This window comes from Ranitomeya imitator, chromosome 9, assembly GCF_032444005.1.
Source record: "Ranitomeya imitator isolate aRanImi1 chromosome 9, aRanImi1.pri, whole genome shotgun sequence".
NCBI classification, from domain to species: domain Eukaryota; kingdom Metazoa; phylum Chordata; class Amphibia; order Anura; family Dendrobatidae; genus Ranitomeya; species Ranitomeya imitator.
The window spans coordinates 10741342-10765308 of NC_091290.1; the positions used below are offsets into that span (position 1 = coordinate 10741342).

General features: G+C 44.9%; 1 protein-coding gene across 1 annotated transcript; it reads left to right on the plus strand.

Annotated features, from left to right (window-relative positions):
- The first annotated feature begins 571 nt into the window (after window positions 1-571).
- CCND1 (cyclin D1) lies at window positions 572-22642 on the plus strand. The gene is made up of 5 exons (XM_069738668.1): window positions 572-934; window positions 3805-4020; window positions 4457-4616; window positions 16352-16500; window positions 22340-22642. The coding sequence occupies exons 1-5, from the start codon at window positions 743-745 to the stop codon at window positions 22496-22498; spliced, it is 876 nt and encodes a 291-aa protein (XP_069594769.1). The 5' UTR covers window positions 572-742; the 3' UTR covers window positions 22499-22642.
- The last annotated feature ends 1325 nt before the right edge of the window (window positions 22643-23967 follow it).

Here is a 23967-nt window from a genome sequence, read left to right on the forward strand (position 1 = left end):
CAGTATATACCCCCAGTGTACAGTATATACCCCCAGTGTACAGTATATACACCCAGTGTACAGTATATACCCCCAGTGTACAGTATATACACCCAGTGTACAGTATATACCCCCAGTGTACAGTATATACCCCCAGTGTACAGTATATACACCCAGTATACAGTATATACCCCCAGTGTACAGTATATACACCCAGTGTACAGTATATACCCCCAGTGTACAGTATATACACCCAGTGTACAGTATATACACCCAGTGTACAGTATACAGTATATACCCCCAGTGTACAGTATATACACCCAGTGTACAGTATATACCCCCAGTGTACAGTATATACACCCAGTGTACAGTATATACACCCAGTGTACAGTATACAGTATATACCCCCAGTGTACAGTATATACACCCAGTGTACAGTGTATATACCGCCGTGCAGGCTGCAGCTCTGTCTCCCACTAGTGGTGGTCTCTGTGCGCCTCGGACCCTCCCCCGGCTTCATCATCATCATGGAGGAGGAGGAGGAGGAGGAGGCGGCTCCGGCCATGTACTCTCGGCCAGGCCCCTGCTCCTCTTTCTCTTTCTCTCATTCCCTCTGTTCTGTGGTCCGGGGCAGAGGCTCCTGCAGGACGGGCTCAGTCACACCGTGCGGCTCCGTGACACCGTGTGGCTCCGTGACACCGTGCGGCTCCGTGACACCGTGCGGCTCAGTCACACCGTGCGGCGGCGGCGGCTCGGGAGCGGCATGGAGCTGCTGTGCTGTGAGGTGGACACGATCCGCAGGGCCCATGTGGACCGGAACCTGCTGACGGAGCGCGTGCTGCGGACCATGCTGAAGGCGGAGGAGACGTGCGGCCCGTCCACCAGCTACTTCAAGTGCGTGCAGCGGGAGATCCTGCCCTACATGCGGAAGATCGTGGCCACCTGGATGCTGGAGGTGCGCGGGCGGCTCTGCGGGCGGGGGGTCACCGGCCTGGAAGCACCGAGGAGCCCCCGGGGACAGGCTGAGCTCCGGGCCCGCTGCTACTGCTGCCCCTGGGGTCACCTCTGCCCCCCTGGGGTCACCTCTGCCCCCCTGGGGTCACCTCTGCCCCCCTGGGGTCACCTCTGCCCCCCTGGGGTCACCTCTGTCCCCGGCCATCACCTGCGGGGGGGGGGGGAGCAGGTCCACATTTTATCTGTGGCCCCAAACCCGAAGTTCCTGCTTCTGCCAATCAGTGAAGGGAGCAGAAAAAGTCGCAGAACTTTCCAAAGTCATTGCATTAACCCCTGCAGGACTGGAGGGAGGCTGCGCAGGGTTATGTGGCATAATGGGCAATGTAGCAATGTGATGGTTATCAAATAGGTGGATGCAGCAGAGCTGAGTGTGTTCTGTATAGGTGGATGCAGCAGAGCTGAGTGTGTTCTGTATAGGTGGATGTAGCAGAGCTGAGTGTGTTCTGTATAGGTGGATGTAGCAGAGCTGAGTGTGTTCTGTATAGGTGGATGCAGCAGAGCTGAGTGTGTTCTGTATAGGTGGATGTAGCAGAGCTGATTGTGTATAGGTGGATGCAGCAGAGCTGAGTGTGTTCTGTATAGGTGGATGTAGCAGAGCTGATTGTGTATAGGTGGATGTAGCAGAGCTGAGTGTGTTGTCTATAGGTGGATGCAGCAGAGCTGAGTGCTGTGTATAGGTGGATGCACACAGCTGATTGTGTATAGGTGGATGTAGCAGAGCTGAGTGTGTTGTCTATAGGTGGATGTAGCAGAGCTAGTATGCTGTGTATAGGTGGATGCACACAGCTGAGTGTGTATAGGTGGATGTAGCAGAGCTGATTGTGTTGTGTATAGGTGGATGTAGCAGAGCTGATTGTGTTGTGTATAGGTGGATGCACACAGCTGATTGTGTATAGGTGGATGTAGCAGAGCTGAGTGTGTTCTGTATAGGTGGATGTAGCAGAGCTGATTGTGTATAGGTGGATGCAGCAGAGCTGAGTGTGTTCTGTATAGGTGGATGTAGCAGAGCTGATTGTGTATAGGTGGATGTAGCAGAGCTGAGTGTGTTGTCTATAGGTGGATGCAGCAGAGCTGAGTGCTGTGTATAGGTGGATGCACACAGCTGATTGTGTATAGGTGGATGTAGCAGAGCTGAGTGTGTTGTCTATAGGTGGATGTAGCAGAGCTAGTATGCTGTGTATAGGTGGATGCACACAGCTGAGTGTGTATAGGTGGATGTAGCAGAGCTGATTGTGTTGTGTATAGGTGGATGTAGCAGAGCTGATTGTGTTGTGTATAGGTGGATGCAGCAGAGCTGATTGTGTTGTCTATAGGTGGATGCAGCAGAGCTGAGTGCTGTGTATAGGTGGATGTAGCAGAGCTGAGTGTGCTGTGTATAGGTGGATGTAGCAGAGCTGATTGTGTTGTGTATAGGTGGATGCAGCAGAGCTGATTGTGTTGTCTATAGGTGGATGCAGCAGAGCTGAGTGCTGTGTATAGGTGGATGTAGCAGAGCTGAGTGCTGTGTATAGGTGGATGCAGCAGAGCTGATTGTTGTCTATAGGTGGATGCAGCAGAGCTGAGTGTGTTGCACGTAGGTGGATGCAGCAGAGCTGAGTGTGTTGCACGTAGGCGGATGCAGCAGAGCTGAGTGTGTGGCACGTAGCCGGGTGCAGCAGAGCTGAGTGTGTTGCAAGTAGGCGGGTGCAGCAGAGCTGAGTGTGTGGCACGTAGGCGGGTGCAGCAGAGCTGAGTGTGTGGCACGTAGGCGGGTGCAGCAGAGCTGAGTGTGTGGCACGTAGGCGGGTGCAGCAGAGCTGAGTGTGTGGCACGTAGGCGGGTGCAGCAGAGCTGAGTGTGTGGCACGTAGGCGGGTGCAGCAGAGCTGAGTGTGTGGCACGTAGGCGGGTGCAGCAGAGCTGAGTGTGTGGCACGTAGGCGGCTGCAGCAGAGCTGAGTGTGTGGCACGTAGGCGGGTGCAGCAGAGCTGAGTGTGTTGCACGTAGCCGGGTGCAGCAGAGCTGAGTGTGTTGCATGTAGGCGGGTGCAGCAGAGCTGAGTGTGTGGCACGTAGGCGGCTGCAGCAGAGCTGAGTGTGTGGCACGTAGGCGGGTGCAGCAGAGCTGAGTGTGTTGCACGTAGCCGGGTGCAGCAGAGCTGAGTGTGTGGCACGTAGGCGGGTGCAGCAGAGCTGAGTGTGTGGCACGTAGGCGGGTGCAGCAGAGCTGAATGTGTTGCACGTAGGCGGGTGCAGCAGAGCTGAATGTGTTGCACGTAGGCGGGTGCAGCAGAGCTGAATGTGTTGCACGTAGCCGGGTGCAGCAGCGCTGAGTGTGCTGTGTATAGGTGGATGTAGCAGAGCTGAGTGCTGTGTATAGGTGGATGCAGCAGAGCTGAGTGTGTTGCACGTGGGCGGGTGCAGCAGAGCTGAGTGTGTGGCACGTAGGCGGGTGCAGCAGAGCTGAGTGTGTGGCACGTAGGCGGGTGCAGCAGAGCTGAGTGTGTGGCACGTAGGCGGGTGCAGCAGAGCTGAGTGTGTGGCACGTGGGCGGGTGCAGCAGAGCTGAGTGTGTGGCACGTAGGCGGGTGCAGCAGAGCTGAGTGTGTGGCACGTAGGCGGGTGCAGCAGAGCTGAGTGTGTGGCACGTAGGCGGGTGCAGCAGAGCTGAGTGTGTGGCACGTGGGCGGGTGCAGCAGAGCTGAGTGTGTGGCACGTAGGCGGGTGCAGCAGAGCTGAGTGTGTGGCACGCAGGCGGATGGGGGGAGGGGGGTCGTCATGCTCAGGAGAGGTCCCATTCTAACCAGTGCCACCATCTTGTCTCCCACCACCAGGTCTGTGAAGAACAGAAGTGTGAGGAGGAAGTCTTCCCGCTCGCCATGAACTATTTGGACCGATTCCTTTCTGTGGAGCCGCTAAAGAAAAACCGATTACAGCTGCTGGGGGCGACCTGCATGTTCCTGGCATCCAAGATGAAGGAGACCATCCCTTTAACTGCGGAGAAGCTCTGTATTTACACGGATAATTCCATCAGGCCGGAGGAGTTACTGGTAATTTCCTGTTTACTGTACATCGGGCTGCGCTTACGTTTGTGCCATTAATGGGATATTAGGGGTTTTTGGGGGGTTTTTTTGCGCTTTGGTTAGAGAGACCCCTTTGTAGGTCACCGCTTGTGGTGGTCACAATGCCTCGTGCAACAGTGGGAGGGGGCAAAAAAAAGAGCATTTAATGCAAAGAGCTGGGGAACAATGTAACAGTTCTAGGCCACGCTTCTGCCACATGCTGCGAACATTCCATGGCATCTGGCGCCCCCTAGTGGATGCATGCAGGAACTGCACCGCTGCTTTTATGGGGCAGGCCAGAGGCATACTGGGAGTTGTAGTTCTGCAGCAGCTAATTCTTTCTGCATTAGACATTGTCTATTTCTCTGTATTCCCAATTGTAACGTTTTGTCTCGCCCTTTTTTTTTCCTCTGTCTCCTCTCAGATCATGGAACTGTTAATTTTGAACAAGCTGAAGTGGGACATGGCCTCCGTGACGCCTCATGACTTTATTGAACACTTTCTTTACAAAATGCCACTGACTGACGACACCAAGCAGATCATCCGCAAACACGCCCAGACTTTTGTGGCTCTCTGTGCTACAGGTACGGGTGTTATGAAAGGCATGTTCTGGAATTGCTGATGCTCGCCCTGCTATTCCCACTGTTACTGTAAACCCCTCCCCCCATTTGCACATTTTACACCCCGTCAGGTTATATTGGTGGATTACTGACTATAAGGGGTTAAAAAAATGTGCCGGAAATGGTAAGTTATGAAGGAGCAAAAGTTTTCCTAACTTTCTAACTTATTGCACTGAAGAAAAAAAAAAAATGATGTAGCAGATCAAAGTGTGTGAATGTAAGAGCAGCTGCGCTGTTCGGAAGCGCGCCGCCGCTTTTATCTGGCACAGGGCAGCGCTTGTGCCACCATTTTTTGTTTTGCCATCTGTAAACTTATTGGATAATAAAAGCGCCATTGTAGCACCCGGCAAGTTGTCAGTTCAGCCAAGTATATCGTTGTGCGCTAATGGTCAGCGGCCCGGACCCTGCAGCCGCCACCGCACACTCCTGACAGTGTTGGTGAAACTGACACCCGCCGCTGACGTCTGCCGCTGACATCTCCGCTAGTTGCACAGCTAATGCTTTGTGCCGTGGTGTAGAGGCACGTTTCGGGGGTGGGGTAGCGCCTCTTGTGCAGACCCGTACTGAGTCCATGTGTTGACCTAAGATGGTGGCCGGCCCGGCATGACCTTTTTATGATCTGAGCTGCCCCTTTAAGAACTGTATCCATACGCCAAGCTCGTTACAGTTACATAGTAACATAGTTAGTAAGGCCGAAAAAAGACATTTGTCCATCCAGTTCAGCCTATATTCCATCATAATAAATACCCAGATCTACGTCCTTCTACAGAACCTAATAATTGTATGATACAATATTGTTCTGCTCCAGGAAGACATCCAGGCCTCTCTTGAACCCCTCGACTGAGTTCGCCATCACCACCTCCTCAGGCAAGCAATTCCAGATTCTCACTGCCCTAACAGTAAAGAATCCTCTTCTATGTTGGTGGAAAAACCTTCTCTCCTCCAGACGCAAAGAATGCCCCCTTGTGCCCGTCACCTTCCTTGGTATAAACAGATCCTCAGCGAGATATTTGTATTGTCCCCTTATATACTTATACATGGTTATTAGATCGCCCCTCAGTCGTCTTTTTTCTAGACTAAATAATCCTAATTTCGCTAATCTATCTGGGTATTGTAGTTCTCCCATCCCCTTTATTAATTTTGTTGCCCTCCTTTGTACTCTCTCTAGTTCCATTATATCCTTCCTGAGCACCGGTGCCCAAAACTGGACACAGTACTCCATGTGCGGTCTAACTAGGGATTTGTACAGAGGCAGTATAATGCTCTCATCATGTGTATCCAGACCTCTTTTAATGCACCCCATGATCCTGTTTGCCTTGGCAGCTGCTGCCTGGCACTGGCTGCTCCAGGTAAGTTTATCATTAACTAGGATCCCCAAGTCCTTCTCCCTGTCAGATTTACCCAGTGGTTTCCCGTTCAGTGTGTAATGGTGATATTGATTCCCTCTTCCCATGTGTATAACCTTACATTTATCATTGTTAAACCTCATCTGCCACCTTTCAGCCCAAGTTTCCAACTTATCCAGATCCATCTGTAGCAGAATACTATCTTCTCTTGTATTAACTGCTTTACATAGTTTTGTATCATCTGCAAATATCGATATTTTACTGTGTAAACCTTCTACCAGATCATTAATGAATATGTTGAAGAGAACAGGTCCCAATACCGACCCCTGCGGTACCCCACTGGTCACAGCGACCCAGTTAGAGACTATACCATTTATAACCACCCTCTGCTTTCTATCACTAAGCCAGTTACTAACCCATTTACACACATTTTCCCCCAGACCAAGCATTCTCATTTTGTGTACCAACCTCTTGTGCGGCACGGTATCAAACGCTTTGGAAAAATCGAGATATACCACGTCCAATGACTCACCGTGGTCCAGTCTATAGCTTACCTCTTCATAAAATCTGATTAGATTGGTTTGACAGGAGCGATTTCTCATAAACCCATGCTGATATGGAGTTAAACAGTTCTTCTCATTGAGATAATCCAGAATAACATCCCTCAGAAACCCTTCAAATATTTTACCAACAATAGAGGTTAGACTTACTGGCCTATAATTTCCAGGTTCACTTTTAGAGCCCTTTTTGAATATTGGCACCACATTTGCTATGCGCCAATCCTGCGGAACAGACCCTGTCGCTATAGAGTCACTAAAAATAAGAAATAATGGTTTATCTATTACATTACTTAGTTCTCTTAGTACTCGTGGGTGTATGCCATCCGGACCCGGAGATTTATCTATTTTAATCTTATTTAGCCGGTTTCGCACCTCTTCTTGGGTTAGATTGGTGACCCTTAATATAGGGTTTTCATTGTTTCTTGGGATTTCACCTAGCATTTCATTTTCCACTGTGAATACCGTGGAGAAGAAGGTGTTTAATATGTTAGCTTTTTCCTCGTCATCTACAACCATTCTTTCCTCACTATTTTTTAAGGGGCCTACATTTTCAGTTTTTATTCTTTTACTATTGATATAGTTGAAGAACAGTTTGGGATTAGTTTTACTCTCCTTAGCAATGTGCTTCTCTGTTTCCTTTTTGGCAGCTTTAATTAGTTTTTTAGATAAAGTATTTTTCTCCCTATAGTTTTTTAGAGCTTCAATGGTGCCATCCTGCTTTAGTAGTGCAAATGCTTTCTTTTTACTGTTAATTGCCTGTCTTACTTCTTTGTTTAGCCACATTGGGTTTTTCCTATTTCTAGTCCTTTTATTCCCACAAGGTATAAACCGCTTACACTGCCTATTTAGGATGTTCTTAAACATTTCCCATTTATTATCTGTATTCTCATTTCTGAGGATATTGTCCCAGTCTACCAGATTAAGGGCATCTCTAAGCTGGTCAAACTTTGCCTTCCTAAAGTTCAGTGTTTTTGTGACTCCCTGACAAGTCCCCCTAGTGAAAGACAGGTGAAACTGCACAATATTGTGGTCGCTATTTCCTAAATGCCCAACCACCTGCAGATTTGTTATTCTGTCAGGTCTATTAGATAGTATTAGGTCTAAAAGTGCTGCTCCTCTGGTTGGATTCTGCACCAATTGTGAAAGATAATTTTTCTTGGTTATTAGCAGAAACCTGTTGCCTTTATGGGTTTCACAGGTTTCTGTTTCCCAGTTAATATCCGGGTAGTTAAAGTCCCCCATAACCAGGACCTCATTATGGGTTGCAGCTTCATCTATCTGCTTTAGAAGTAGACTTTCCATGCTTTCTGTTATATTTGGGGGTTTGTAACAGACCCCAATGAGAATTTTGTTACCATTTTTCCCTCCATGAATTTCAACCCATATGGACTCGACATCCTCATTCCCTTCGCTAATATCCTCCCTTAAAGTGGACTTTAGACAAGACTTTACATAGAGTTGCTGGCGTTCTTGATACTTTGTTACCCCTATTAGGTGGCACGTTCGTCTTTTTTCGGGAATGTCACATAACTGGCTCTGGCGTTCTCCGCGGTGCCATATAAGCGCGTCAGTAGCCCAATGCAGCGCGTTTCAGGTCATGTAGGTTTTTGTTAACCCCCGAAGTGCTGCAGCCCGCCATGACTTTGCCCTGGAGCCCTGCGGCGTGTTCTCCGGCGGCCTCGCTCCTGCAGGCCGGGGTGACCTGTTTTGTGACCAGTGAACCTGCTGAATGAACACGCCGCCGGTTCAAAGGTTGCCGACTCGGCTTGTTAAGACTCCGGCACTTTGATCTGTTTCCCTGTTGTTTCAGGCTAAGGTGCACGCAGCGTCATCATCCCCCCCCCCCCATATACCAGCAACGGAGGCTGAGGTCCATAACATACAGCAATGATTGCCGCAACTACTACTCCCAGCAGGCAAAGTCAGGCAGCAGCTTCTGCCAAATAAGCCTGTGCATGCCCTTGAGGCTGCAGCTGGGAGTTGTAGTCCTGTGATAGCTGGAGAGGCCGGGTGATGGTCACATTAAGGATAAGAATCTGGTATTTTAGGATGATTTTTGATTTTGCTCGGAAGCCGCGAGGTGGCAGATGTTCTATGGGCGGAACATTCTATGGGCGGAACGTTCTTCATTTCAATTGTGTGTTTTATTATCTGTAATGAGGTTTAATGTTTACACCAGATTGAGCTGAAGTATTGGATTATCCATCTATTTATCTATTATCTGTTTATCTATTATCTATCGTTTATCATTATCTGTCATCTATCCATTTATCTATGTCACATTTCTTGAGTTCTTTTTTTCCTTATCTATGAGATGATAGAGAGAAAATTAAGGAGAAATATCTCATTATTCTCTGATTGATCTCGCATGTAAAGCGCCATGGAATAAATGGACGCTGTAATAATAATAATAATATGTATATAGTGAAAAACAAGAAGTAAGAGAAGGAAAGAAACAAGTAAATTAGATCTTCTTCCTTCTTCATCTATTTATTGGATAAAAACAAAAATAGTTTGAGTAGAAAATATCTATCACTATATCTTTCTATCTCTCCATTTATCTTCATCTATTCATAGCATTCTTTCTTTCTCTGTCTTTATCACTTTCTTCCTTTTTGGCTTTCTATAGTTTTTTCATTCTCTTTACCTTTTTTCTAGCTATCTTTCTATAATTATTTCTCTTTCCTTCTTTGTAGTTTTCTATCACTTGTTTCTCTTTTTCCTTTCTTTCGCTCTCTATATCTATCTTTTTCTTCATCCGTATCTTTCCATCTTCATCTTTCCATCTTCATCTTTCCATCTTCATCTTTCTATCTTCATCTTTCCATCTATCTTCATCTTTCTATCTTCATCTTTCCATCTATCTTCATCTTTCTATCTATCTTCATCTTTCTATCTATCTTCATCTTTCTATCTATCTTCATCTTTCTATCTATCTTCATCTTTCTATCTTCATCTATCTATCTTCATCTATCTATCTTCATCTTTCTATCTTCATCTTTCTATCTTCATCTTTCTATCTTCATCTATCTATCTTCATCTATCTATCTTCATCTTTCTATCTATCTTCATCTTTCTATCTATCTTCATCTTTCTATCTATCTTCATCTTTCTATCTATCTTCATCTTTCTATCTATCTTCATCTTTCTATCGATCTTCATCTTTCTATCGATCTTCATCTTTCTATCGATCTTCATCTTTCTATCTATCTTCATCTTTCTATCTATCTATCTTCATCTTTCTTTTTTTTTCTTCTCTATTTCTATCTCTCCCGCCATGCTTATTCTTTTTGGCATGTGCCACTAAAATGTAGGATCTTGATCCTTTCTTTGAGTCGCGGGTCTTGTACAATAAGGGGCCAGTGATTGTGCGCTGTCTAAACAACCGCGGGACGCGGCATGCAGCAGCAGCGCGCAACTCCACGTTGAGCTATGAGGCCCTTTCCCGCCTGTTGCCTCTTCTCGCCATGATTGATGTCCTCGAGTTTGATTTGGCTGCTTGAAAGGATTTTCATTCATGGGTCTCAGACGGATGGAATGGCTCCTTTTACAGGAGGGGGTGCAGAGGAGGAGTGGGGGGTACTCCTGTAAAATGGGAATCGCCCCCCTCCCCCGCCCGTAGCGTTGCACAGCCTGGGCGCTGCTTTGTGTCCCTTCATGGTGGCTGGCACTCTTTTCTTTATTGGCGCTGAACTTGTTTATTCTTTTTGGATGAAGTCTCGGATGGGCTGCCGGGGATGTGCGGCGGCCCCTTCTCTTTTGTGCCCGTGTCAGGTTCAATTCATCTCGCCGCTTCTCTCTTGTTTCTGAGCTATCAATGGCGCAAGATGAAGCAATGGGGTCTGACAATACTGACACGCTCCGATCGCAGGGCCGGGGCCCCCTTGATTAATATGCTGAAATTAGTGGGGTCATTTCATCCTGAATGTAAAAAAAATAAATGATACCGCCTAGACGTGCTGCTCGTCTGGAGCAGAAATGACCTATAGTGGACCCCCTTGGCAGCCCACCATGGTGAAAGCAACAAAGGAAATATTTAGCTTTTTTTTTTGTCTTGAGAGATATAGATAGATATATATGTTAATATTATAATTATTGCTTTGCTTATATAGCGCTTCACAGGTGTCGTCATCACTGTCCCCATTGGGGACTCGCTATCTGCATTCCCTATCAGTCTTTGGGAAGAAACCCACACAAACACGGGGAGAACTTACAAGCTCCTTTCAGATCTTGTCTTTGGGATTTGAACCCAGGACCCCAGTGCTGCAAAACAATAATGCTAACCACTGAGCCACCATACAGTGTTAACCACTGAGCCACCATGCTACACCCTTGTGGTAACCAGTCACCGGACGCCATGTACAAAGGACCTCTGATATCCATCGGAATCAATAAACGCCCATTGATGTCGGCCAGTAATGCTTTTTGCGATTCCTCTGCCCCTTATGGAATTTTGCAGTAGTGAGACCCCCCCCCCTTCACCCCCGAGATCAAGATTGAATATATGAGAGCAATGGTGCAAACGAGAGAGAAATTCCTATCCCTAAAACAAAAATGTATTGCAGGACGATAGGAAAGCAAATGTACTGATTTTAAGGGTACTCGCAATTAAAGGGGTTGTCCACCCCTGGTGAAATGTTTGTCAATACGTGCACCATTTGGATTTGGTTCTGCTTGCCGGTTCCGTCAGGTGTCACGTCACGTCAGTCGTTTGTGATTTGCCGATTTGAGTCTCGGCCGCGAGATGCGGAACTGAGACTCATGATGGAACCTGACCGCAAGTATGTAGATGACATGATGGCCACTGGAACGGGCAGGCCAATGCTAGAGGTGCATGCACTGCACACTGTTAGGATTCAGCATGTTGAAGATTTCATACGGGGCGGATATCCCCCATCAGTTGTTGTTATGCGATGGTTGCGCATCATAGTTATGTAATATCAGTGGGGACATTGTATGTTGTAAGTTGGCGTCATGTCATGAGCTCCTGACATGGTGCATCAGCTTCTGAAAATGAACTGAAGTACATGAGCTTCCTAAAAATTTTTTTAGATGATGCATACATGTCTTGCGTGGTGCATTAGTGCGTGAGCTTCAAGAGAACTTCTCACATGGTGCATGAATTTTTTAAAAGATGCGTTAGCCCAGGGGTCCCCAACTCCAGTCCTCAAGGCCCACCAACATGTCATGTTTTCAGGATTTCCTTAGTCTTGCCCAGGTAATAATTGCATCACCTGTGCAATGCAAAGGAAATCCTGAAAACATGACCTGTTGGTGGGCCATGAGGACTGGAGTTGGGGACCTCTGCCTTAGCCTCTTGGATGGTGCATGATCTTCTCAAAAACAACTTCTTAGATGGTGAATGAATATTCCTGATGGTGCAACAGCTCTTTACATGGTGCATCAGCTTCTTAAAATGAAGTTCCACAGATTATGCAGGAGTTCCTTCAAGTGAACATCTCTGATGGTGCATTAGTTCCTTCAAGTGAACTTCTCTGATGGTGCATGAGTTCCTTCAAGTGAACTTCTCTGATGGTGCATTAGTTCCTTCAAGTGAACTTCTCTGATGGTGCATGAGTTCCTTCAAGTGAACTTCTCTGATGGTGCATGAGTTCCTTCAAGTGAACTTCTCTGATGGTGCATTAGTTCCTTAAAGTGAACTTCTCTGATGGTGCATGAGTTCCTTCCAGTGAACTTCTCTGATGGTGCATTAGTTCCTTCAAGTGAACTTCTCAGATGGTGCATGAGTTCCTTCAAGTGAACACTCTGATGGTTCATTAGTGCCTTCAAGTGAACTTCTCAGATGGTGCATTAGTTCCTTCAAGTGAACTTCTCAGATGGTGCATTAGTTCCTTCAAGTGAACTTCTCTGATGGTGCATGAGTTCCTTCAAGTGAACTTCTCTGATGGTGCATGAGTTCCTTCAAGTGAACTTCTCTGATGGTGCATTAGTTCCTTCAAGTGAACTTCTCTGGTGCATGAGTTCCTTCAAGTGAACTTCTCTGATGGTGCATGAGTTCCTTCAAGTGAACTTCTCTGATGGTGCATTAGTGCCTTCAAGTGAACTTCTCAGATGGTGCATGAGTTCCTTCCAGTGAACTTCTCAGATGGTGCATTAGTTCCTTCAAGTGAACTTCTCAGATAGTAACATAGTTAGTAAGGCCGAAAAAAGACATTTGTCCATCCAGTTCAGCCTATATTCCATCATAATAAATACCCAGATCTACGTCCTTCTACAGAACCTAATAATTGTATGATACAATATTGTTCTGCTCCAGGAAGACATCCAGGCCTCTCTTGAACCCCTCGACTGAGTTCGCCATCACCACCTCCTCAGGCAAGCAATTCCAGATTCTCACTGCCCTAACAGTAAAGAATCCTCTTCTATGTTGGTGGAAAAACCTTCTCTCCTCCAGACGCAAAGAATGCCCCCTTGTGCCCGTCACCTTCCTTGGTATAAACAGATCCTCAGCGAGATATTTGTATTGTCCCCTTATATACTTATACATGGTTATTAGATCGCCCCTCAGTCGTCTTTTTTCTAGACTAAATAATCCTAATTTCGCTAATCTATCTGGGTATTAGTTCCTTCAAGTGAACTTCTCTGATGGTGCATTAGTTCCTTCAAGTGAACTTCTCTGATGGTGCAGTAGTGCCTTCAAGTGAACTTCTCTGATGGTGCATTAGTTCCTTCAAGTGAACTTCTCTGATGGTGCATTAGTGCCTTCAAGTGAACTTCTCTGATGGTGCATTAGTTCCTTCAAGTGAACTTCTCTGATGGTGCATTAGTGCCTTCAAGTGAACTTCTCTGATGGTGCATTAGTGCCTTCAAGTGAACTTCTCTGATGGTGCATTAGTTCCTTCAAGTGAACTTCTCTGATGGTGCATGAGTTCCTTCCAGTGAACTTCTCAGATGGTGCATTAGTTCCTTCAAGTGAACTTCTCAGATGGTGCATTAGTTCCTTCAAGTGAACTTCTCTGATGGTGCATGAGTTCCTTCAAGTGAACTTCTCTGATGGTGCATGAGTTCCTTCAAGTGAACTTCTCTGATGGTGCATGAGTTCCTTCAAGTGAACTTCTCTGGTGCATTAGTTCCTTCAAGTGAACTTCTCAGATGGTGCATGAGTTCCTTCAAGTGAACTTCTCTGATGTTGCATTAGTGCCTTCAAGTGAACTTCTCAGATGGTGCATGAGTTCCTTCAAGTGAACTTGTCTGATGGTCCATTAGTTCCTTCAAGTGAACTTCTCTGGTGCATTAGTTCCTTCAAGTGAACTTCTCAGATGGTGCATTAGTGCCTTCAAGTGAACTTCTCTGATGGTGCATTAGTGCCTTCAAGTGAACTTCTCAGATGGTGCATTAGTTCCTTCAAGTGAACTTCTCTGATGGTGCATTAGTTCCTTCAAGTGAACTTCTCTGATGGTGCATTAGTTCCTTCAAGTGAACTTCTCTGATGGTGCATTAGTGCCTTCAAGTGAACTTCTCTGATGGTGCATTAGTTCCTTCAAGTGAACTTCTCTGATGGTGCATTAGTTCCTTCAAGTGAACTTCTCTGATGGTGCATTAGTTCCTTCAAGTGAATTTCTCTGATGGTGCATTAGTTCCTTCAAGTGAACTTCTCTGATGGTGCATTAGTGCCTTCAAGTGAACTTCTCTGATGGTGCATTAGTTCCTTCAAGTGAACTTCTCTGATGGTGCATTAGTTCCTTCAAGTGAACTTCTCTGATGGTGCATTAGTGCCTTCAAGTGAACTTCTCTGATGGTGCATTAGTTCCTTCCAGTGAACTTCTCTGATGGTGCATTAGTGCCTTCAAATGAACTTCTCAGATGATGCATTAGTTTCCTAAAAGGAACATCTCAGATGGTACATGATTTTTTTTCAGATGGAGCAAGAGTCTCTTAGAAGTTCTTTTGAGAAGATCTGGCACCAGCTTAGTCCATGAACCTGTCATTGCATAAGTTTCTTCACATGAACTTCTCAGATGATGCATAAAAATCTTAGATGGGTCATCAACCTCTTTGAATGGTGCATGATCTTCTAAAAAAAAAAAAACTTAGATGGTGCAAGAGTTTCTTCTGAGTGAGCTACTCAGATGGAAGAGGACTTGATTTCTAGCTCCACCTATTGGATGTCGCAATCCTAAGAGTCAATATTGACCCCTGTCAGATGGTGTATGTACTTTTAGATGGCACATCAATTACCCTGTTAGTTGCTGAATGAATTTCTTAGATGGTCCATCAGCTTCTCAAACAGAACTTAGATGGTGCATGATTTTCTCAAAAAGAGCTTATTAGATGGTGCGTGAATTTCTTAGGTGCTTGAGCTCTTTAGATGGCACATCACCTACTACGTTGAACGTAATGACCTGCTTAATATGACATTGGCTTTTATGGATCTGTGTAGCGGGTGACTACCTGTAGGCAGCCATATTTGTGCACGCAGTAGGAATGAATGAGGTCAGGAGTGGCTTTGGCATTGGTCAGAGCTCCCGTCCTCCCCTCTTGGTAGGTGATCGGCGGTGCACTGTGATTACTGAAGCCAGCAGTTCATTATTTTATCATAGGACTTATAGGAACAGTGAGTTAACAGGCGCTGACATGTAGAGGCGCTGTCGGTGCTTTGTGTCAACAGATCACTTTTCAGAGCAGGTTCCTAAAACACTTAAGAAATTACTTTGCAAACTTTTCAGCGCTATTTGGGCCTTTCGACTGTGCACCCCAAGAAGTTCTTGGGTGTCTCGGGACTGCGATTTGCAGGGTGTGAAGGAGGAAGTGAAATTTGATGGCATAAGTGGAACAAGACCCTTTTGGGGACATGCATCTCCATTGGTTCTGAACCTTCTGGAGTGTTCCCAGTCTGTCCGGCTGAATAATTGGTCCCTCACTAGGTGGGTTGGGACGGTGCGTAAGCTCTTCTGCCCATGTTTTAAGTGATTTTCTACTTGCAATCTGTTGCTTGAAGGGAGGGAAAGAAAAAAGCGAGGGAGAAAAGCTTTAAAAATGTGGATTATTCCTAAGAGAATGGCGAGGCTGCTGAATGTGGTGGTCCGGCCTCTTCAGGAAACACGAGACCGGCTTTGTATAGACCTACAGCAATGCAGCTTGGATGGGGTCCCAGTATCCTGGCACCATTGTGTCACAGCAGAATGGAGCCGAGTGCCGCCTGTGTTGGGATCCCCGGCACTTAGCTCTGGCACATTTCATTGAGCCTCTGTTGTCGTGATGGATGACGGCCAGTGACTGGCAGCTCGGGCCATGACAAAGCCTTTCTAAAGGTGCGATCTTGGCCGGAATAGGCCATTGCCGGCTTGTGAAAGCGTCCAGATATTTATTACTAACTGCTTGCTGTCACTTTGCAAAAGCCCAGAAACAATTCAGGTCCTTAATCCTGGAAGCGGCGTCTGTTCTGTGCCCGGGAGAGAAGCGAGAGCGTTACCAGGTCACTTTGAAAAGCCGCACAGAGCGAATTCTTTTGTGTCGGGGAAGCAAAAGTGACTCGATTGTGTTACATGACTTCTACTGTACCCAGAGCAGGGGCACCGGCGGGGGTGCGAGCGTTGGATTAGGCTATTAGAAGACAATTTGACATCTGCCTGAGGTTCTCCAGCAGGCAACTTGGCAATAACATGTTGGGGGAAAAAAAGTCTTCATCACCATCGATGATTGACGTAGCCGGATTAGACTATAAGATCCTTTTTTTTCTGAAATGCTTTTTTTTCTTTAATTTTGAAAACTGTTTAAAGTTTTTTTTTTTTTTTCAACTTTTTAACTAATCCGTATTTTCTCTTCATTGCAGATGTAAAGTTTATTTCCAACCCCCCTTCAATGATTGCAGCTGGGAGCGTAGCAGCCGCCATACAGGGTCTAAATTTGGGGAACACAGACGGCGACTTCTCTTCTCAACACCTCACTCTATTCTTAGCACAAGTCATCAAATGCGACCCGGTAAGTCCACCCCAAATATATAGATAGTTAGAGATGAATGAACTTGAACTTTAAAAGTTTGAGGTTCGTACCAGACAGTTGGTGTCCAGTGCTAAACGCTGAAAACAGACTTCTACCGGAAGTCCTATACAAACCCATAGTCTATTGTGTCAGTTCTAGCGGACGTGCATTGCAATGTTTGGAGATCTGGGGGAAGCCCGGAGAGAGAGGTTCAAATTTGGGTACAGTTCTGAAATAAAGTTTTGGTTGGGTAGAAGAACCCAAACTTTCATGGCTCCACTCATCCCTAATCGTTTGTGATCGGCGTGGCGCTGGGGACCTACGGCATTCATGTAGTTCTCGGTAGCCGCTCCTGCCCTTTGACCACCTGCCCGCTCAGATCTTAAGTGATGTACTCCAGTGTCTTGTAAGACCACAGAGGCTTAAAGGTCTGTAGTGAATGACTGATGGGTAAAGTCAGCCATTTGCAGATGATGGTTTTCAGCTTAGACGGTGCATGTTAGAATAAGCAGCTGTCAGGCACTTTTTAGCATCGCTTATCCAATGGGAAACAAAGGTGTCAAAATCTAAGCGGAGCAGTGCGGCAATCAGGTCGCTTTATGGCATCGCCTTACTGGTGGCCAACTCAACTCGTTGGTGTGGATAGAGAAAGGACCCAAATGTAAAGATAAAAGTAGGCTCCCAAAAGGATGTCTCACCTTCTATACAACCATTTCATGGCCCAATTCCCTTTTGGCTGCCTCTCTCCTAATTTCCCATAGCAGGAACCTGGTCAGCTTCTTTGTTTTTTCCACCCTTGGGCCGGCACTGTGAGCAGTGGTCCTATGTGCCGTCCAAGTGTAGAGTTAATCAATAACGCAACCACCTGACACATGGTGTTAGCTGATCAATAAACGTTTGAGCTGGAAAACAACAGAACCTGCCTCTTACTTTCTAGGAATTGAAGTCCTTTTTCCACATTAGGCCACTCGCACCACGTTCTCGTTCCCCATCCTCGGTAAACACCACATTAGACCCATCTGAGGACTGCTTACTATAGCAAGTGTTAAAAATAACCTCCCGGCCGCAAATTTGTGTGAGGAGCTAAAAACCACAAGATTGAGTCTAGGTGCATTCGGGCCCCTGGAAGACACAGTCCCAATGGGCCCCTCTTAACTTTCAATTTTTCTTCCTCACCTTCCAAGATCTATAATTGTTTGAATTCTCCAGATAATGGGCAAGTTTTTTTGCAGTACAAGTTCTAAATTTTATCATTATCATTTTGGGGTCTTTATGACTTTTTGATCTTTTTATTTAATTTTCCTTGGGAGGCGACGTGATCGAAAAACATTAACTGCTCCATTTAGATTTTGCTCTAGTTTGGCGTTCACCATATGGGATAAATATTATAATAGTTTATTTGGATGACTATGCACACATAGCAATTATGTCAATAATTTTTTTTTTTAGATGGGTGTTATTTCTTTATATTTTTCACTTTTTTTTTTTTTTTAAATTGGTGCCCCGCAAGGGACTCGGACCTGTGATCACTTGTACAATACACTGCAATCCTGTAATATTGCAGTGCATTGCAAAATTACTGATTTCACGATGAGGCTTCATGGGAGTACAAACTTGGCAGACATTGGGGTCTTCAGTAGTACCCTCGGTTGCCATAACAATACCATTGGCATTTCATATTTGCATCCGTGTGGGGCCGATGATTGTCAGACACCTGTCATGCTGTTAACGGCGATAAAGGGGCAGGACGGCGTACTGGGACCCGCACCTGTCCCTGCCACTATAATGGGGCCCTGACTTTCCCTTATCTCAGGGGTACCTATAATGGTTAGGAGGCCTGAGCCGCCAGCGTATCCCTGTCTCCTGTGCAGACCCCATCAGTGGCCCCCTCTCCCCCCAAGGGAGGTGGACTGCACCAGTGTATAAATACAACAATTAAACAGGGTATACAGACAAGGTAACTAAAAGTCTCAAACTCACCAAATGCTCACACAACCACAGAGGAAACACAGAGAAGGGAAGAGAAGGAATAAACTAGGAAGGAAAACAGGTTTAACATGCAACCAAAACAGCAGACACCAATCTCTGTAAATAGACCTCCAAGCTCCTAATACCACGCTCCTTCTCACTCCAAGCCAGGCAACAGAACTGATCACTGACAACAGTTGTAGACAAAGCTGAGTCTATAGAGATTACCAAAACCAAATCAGCTGAGAGACACAGCTCTCAGTAACTATAATAACAAGGTTTAACTCCTGCCCTGCTGGCACAAGACAGCCAGGTCAGAATTCAGGAGGATAGCTTCTGTTCATCGTGTGTGAACGAGGCCCAGAGCGCTGCGGTTCTCTGGAACCTCTCTGTCGCGGTAGCCCCGTGACAAGTTCAACACCTTTATCCATTTCCAACCTCTTAAATGCTGCTGTCACAGTTGATCACAACGTTTAAGGGAGCTTTCACATTGCGTTCTCTGTCCCTGTCGGGGTACATGTCTGAAATTCCCCACAAAAACGGGGTCCGGACGCATGCGCCGGCGGGGCCATAGATTGCAGTGGTGACAGCAGAGCAAGCATGTGCTCCACTGTGCATTTTTTTTCTGGAGTGTACGTCAACAGGATCCGAACACTTAGGCTATGTGCACACTTTGCAGATTCCACTGCGGATTTTTCCGCAGCGGAATTGCAAAATCCGCAGTGAAAACCCATCGCGGTTTTTACTGCGGATTTATCGCGGTTTTTACTGCGTTTTCTTCTGCGGATTTTCACCTGCAGTTTTCTATTGGAGCAGGTGAAAATCCGCAGAAAAGAAGTGACATGCTGCGGAATGTAATCCGCAGCGTTTCCGCGCGGATTTTTCTGCAGCATGTGCACAGCGTTTTTTTTTTCCCATAGGTTTACATTGAAATGTAAACTCATGGGAAACTGCTGCGGATCCGCAGCGGTCAAATCCGCTGCGGATCCGCGGCAAAATCCGCAAAGTGTGAATATAGCCTTAAGACGTAGTCTACTACATGTGAGTGTCCGCCTCATGTAGGCGTACATGAAAATGATGCACGGCAGAGCGCATGTTCACTCTGCCTTCACCGTTACAGCCTATGGCCCAGTTGGCGCATGCGTCCGGACCCTGATTTGCAAGGGAAATGTGGTCCGATGGAGACCCAGCACAATGTGAAAGCAGCCTTAGACTGCTGTGATCAGAGCTCCCTCCGATCCCAGCAGTTGGTCCACTTTCTATCCCTCCTGTTTGTGCCCTGACTTTTCGGCCTAATCCACTGTGCATTTATTGGCATAGAACGTTCCGGCCATAGAAGTAATTAGGAAAGGCCAGTTAGTTGTTTGGTTTTTTTTTTTTTTTCACTCTTTGTAATTAATCTACAGAGGGTTTTAGGGTTGAGCACATTGTGGGCAGTGAAAATCTGAGTAGTCAAGCAGAAAAGTTTTTGGCAGAAAGTGGTGAAGGGTAAAGTAAGCGCCTGTTGTTTCCCTGCCTCTGTCAGTTTCCATCTGACCCCAGAGTTCTCTCATGTGAGGGCTGCACGCACGTCACGGCAGAAGATCACTGCCCCACATTTTAGTTTTGTTGTTCTGTTATGATCCAGAAAAATATCTGCCTTCCTCGCTGCGGACGTTCTGCTTCTGATCTGACATTCCTGTAAAATATCAATCCTGAAGCTTTTTTTTTTTGTTGTTTTCATGCAATGTGGAGCCGTTCCTCTGTTAGTCCTTCTGGAAATGTAATGGGTAAACTTACAACTTGGTAACGCCCAGATGTCAGATTATTCAATATATCACCAGGAGGAATAACAGAGGAACGTCTCAAGTCTTTATTTTGGTCTCATCGATACCAATTTTCAGTCTATAGTAGCATGCACAATTAAAAGAGCTGTCTAGAACACTATCCCACGGGGACGAACAAAACGTGGTCATATTAGACCTTTCTAGGGGCCAATTTGACTTTGCCAAACAATAACAAAAACGAATGGTTGAAAACAACAAGGACTTCATTGTGCATTGGCTGTGCTTTAAATAAAGTTTATTGACAGGTCCATGGCAACCAATCGCAGCACAGTTTTCATTTCTAAAGATACTCTGGTAAAATGAAAGCTGCTCTGTGATTGGTTGCTATGGGCTACAAAGACAGTAATGATACAGCTGTCCTGTCATCATCAAACTTTATTGATAATGTCTATATAAAAAAAGCACTTTCAAAAGAGACTGAGCATTCTATATAATGTAGGCCGGGCTGATTTAGTCACAGAGTCCGGAGTTCAGGGAAATGTGTCGGCGTTCACATGGTGTACTGAATTACAAAATATGAGTGTATAGGGCCTTATTTTATCAAATTAAATAGGACCTTGTTGCCCATAGCAACCAATTCCTGCCTAGCTGTGTTTTTTTTTTTTGTTTGTTTTTTTTCCCCTCTGTGACTGACTTATGCTGCTATCGCTGAGCAGGCAGTTACATGACTACGACGGCCATCCTAGAATCTGTGGAGTGCAGCACATTTTTACATTGGCAGTGGGGCTCCTAAAGGCCCATCCCCGCCGCCATCTTGGTCCTCCTGCGAACTCCAGTCTAGGTTTGAGGCTATGTGCACACGTTCAGGATTTATTGCAGAAATTTCCTGATAAAAACCTGAAGTTTTCTTAAAGAAATTGCATGCGTTTTTTGCACGTTTTTGGTGCGTTTTTTTTCCCCAGACATTTCCCAATGCATTCTATAGTGGGAAATCCGCAAAAAAAACGCAAAATTAATGAACATGCTGCGTTTTTTACCGCGATGCGTTTTTTTCGTGGGAAAAAACATGCATCATGTGCACAAAAATTGCGGAATTCATTCTAAATGATGGGTTGCATAATGTATGCTGTGTTTTGCGGTTTTATAGCGTAAAAACGCGAAAAATCAGCAACGTGTGCACACAGCCTGATAGGGGAACGGTCACTATTGAATATATATATATATATATATATATATATATATATATATATATATATATATATATATATATATATATATATATATATATATATATATATATATATATATTTATATATATATATATTTTTTTTTTTGTGTGTTTTTATCACAATGATTGCACTAACCTGTACAGTCATATTTACTACATGATTAATGCAATAAAGACGAAACCCAAAAAATCAATGGGAGAATTGAGTGTCGTACACAGTTTTCCCGAATTGTTTCGGACAAATTATTATTCCGGGATAAATGCCACAAGCAGCTATTTCAATGCAAAAAATAACAGAGAAGGTTATGACTCTTGGAAGTAGGCAAGGGGGAAAAAAAAACAAAAAAATGGCCGTAGCGGAAAAGGGGGTTAACTATATGAAAGCTGAGCTGTGATTGGTTGCTAAAGCCACCAGGCCCAGGCTTCTGTTGCGGCCCATATGATTTTGGTTCCAATAAGCTTTATTGTAATGAATTCAGAGAACGCTTTTAGGCTATGTGCACATATTCAGGATTTTTCGCGTTTCTTCGGCCGTTTTCTGCGGGAGAAACTCTTAAAAAAACGCATACATAAGCATCCCATAATTTTTAATGCATTCTGCAATTTTTGTGCAAATGATGCATTTTTTTTCCGCGAAAAAACGCACCGTGGTAAACGCAGTATGTTCATTAATTTTGCGGATTTTTTGCGTTTTTCACGCTATTTAATGCATTGGGAAGCTCCGGGGGAAAAAAACGCATGCGGATTTCCTACAGAAAAAGTCCGGTTTCGTTCAGGAAAATTCAGCAGAAAATCCTCACGTGTGCACATAGCCTTAGGCGCGATCTCGCCGTTTTTTGTTAACTGTGGATCCTAACAACTTCTTTCCCTTTTCTAGGACTGTTTACGGGCATGCCAAGAACAGATCGAGCTGCTCCTCGAGTCCAGTTTGCGCCAAGCATCCCAACCAATCAATAGCTCATCAGACACAAAATCCGTCATAGACGAAACAGACCTTTCCTGCACCCCAACCGATGTCCGGGATGTGAACATCTGATGACGGATGGGGAAGAAAATAATTAAAAATCAATTTTTTTTGACTTTCTGGCAACGGAATGTGAGGTTTGCATATGTCTCCCGGAAATGAACTTCGCCCATAATCCTCATCAAAAAGAGCCAATCCTATGGACATATATCTTCGGGAAGAAATATAACTTTTTTTTTTCCCTATATACCTGTGACGTACAATAACACCCAGAAAAAAAAATTCTTTAAAAAAAAAAAAAGCAACAAAAAGTGAAAATAGTATTCGCATAGGCCGACATTGGGGTTTGTGCTTGGAAAAAAGAGAATTTTTATAATCAACTAGTTTTATATTCTACGTGTTCATGTCTATATGTTGTAAGAATAGACATTAACACAAGACACAATGTCTCCAGGGGAGGTACTAAAAAAAAACAAAAAAATTGGTTCCTTATGTGTATGCAGCCATTTTTAATGTAGAAGAGGTTTTTTTCGTTAGAATTGTTTGGGGAAAAAAATTCCACGATCTTCTTTTTTTTTTTTTTTATTATAATGTTTTTGTTTTTTTGCTTTTTCCGCTCTCGGCGTCTCTATAGTCTGCTTGCTATTGCATGTAGTCACTTTATACTCTTTCTCTGTGTTTATTATTATTTTTTATTTTACCTTTTTTAGTTTTTGTATCCTCTTCACTTTATAAATGGTCAATGTAACCCATACTATAGCATATGTTAGTATAGTGCATTACTATATGTTAATCATTATTGTATGGCCTTGTGGATTGCCTGTGTCTATGGCTTGTTAGGATGCCAGTTTTGGTTTATTTTTTTTCTTTACGTCTCAAGCCTTAGGTTTCCTGACCTCTATTTTACTGTTGTTAAGAGATAGTGATGGTAATATATTATATTTTTTATAATCTTTGGTATTTTTGTAACTCCCTCTGTGTTTAAAAAAAAAAAAATCCAAAAACTGGCATCGGCCCACCTTGGGCACCCGATTTCCATCCTAACCCCTTCTCCCAAGCCTAAAATAGTCAGGAATTTAATCCACAGACCATTTTTTTTGTGTGTTCTATTCTAAAACCATTCCATTTCAAAGCACTTTGGGTCCTTTTTTTAAGTTTTTAGAGAATACATGGGAAATAACAAAATAAAAATGGAATGGTTTGGAATTCGGAACTGGACGGCAAAGAAAGTGATTACTACTATAAAGCTCAAATGGGCGGGGGATGGGGTAAGGAGAGATCTGTGGCTCAGAGTATTCTTGGCAGTTGTAGTTTGGCCATAATGTGGGCCGTTGCGGTCTTAAAGGGATAGGATTGGCGACCGGGTTGCATTTTCAAGAATGTCAAGGGTTCAAAATGGCCGTCTTAGTTAGGTGTCTGTAATGAGTACGGTCTCGGGATCATACCTAGGTATTAGAAAATGTGAACACAGCATAAATAGATCCTGTTTGATTTCCTCCCTTCGCCATGCTAAGGTGTATGCTGTGTTCAGTTTTATATGT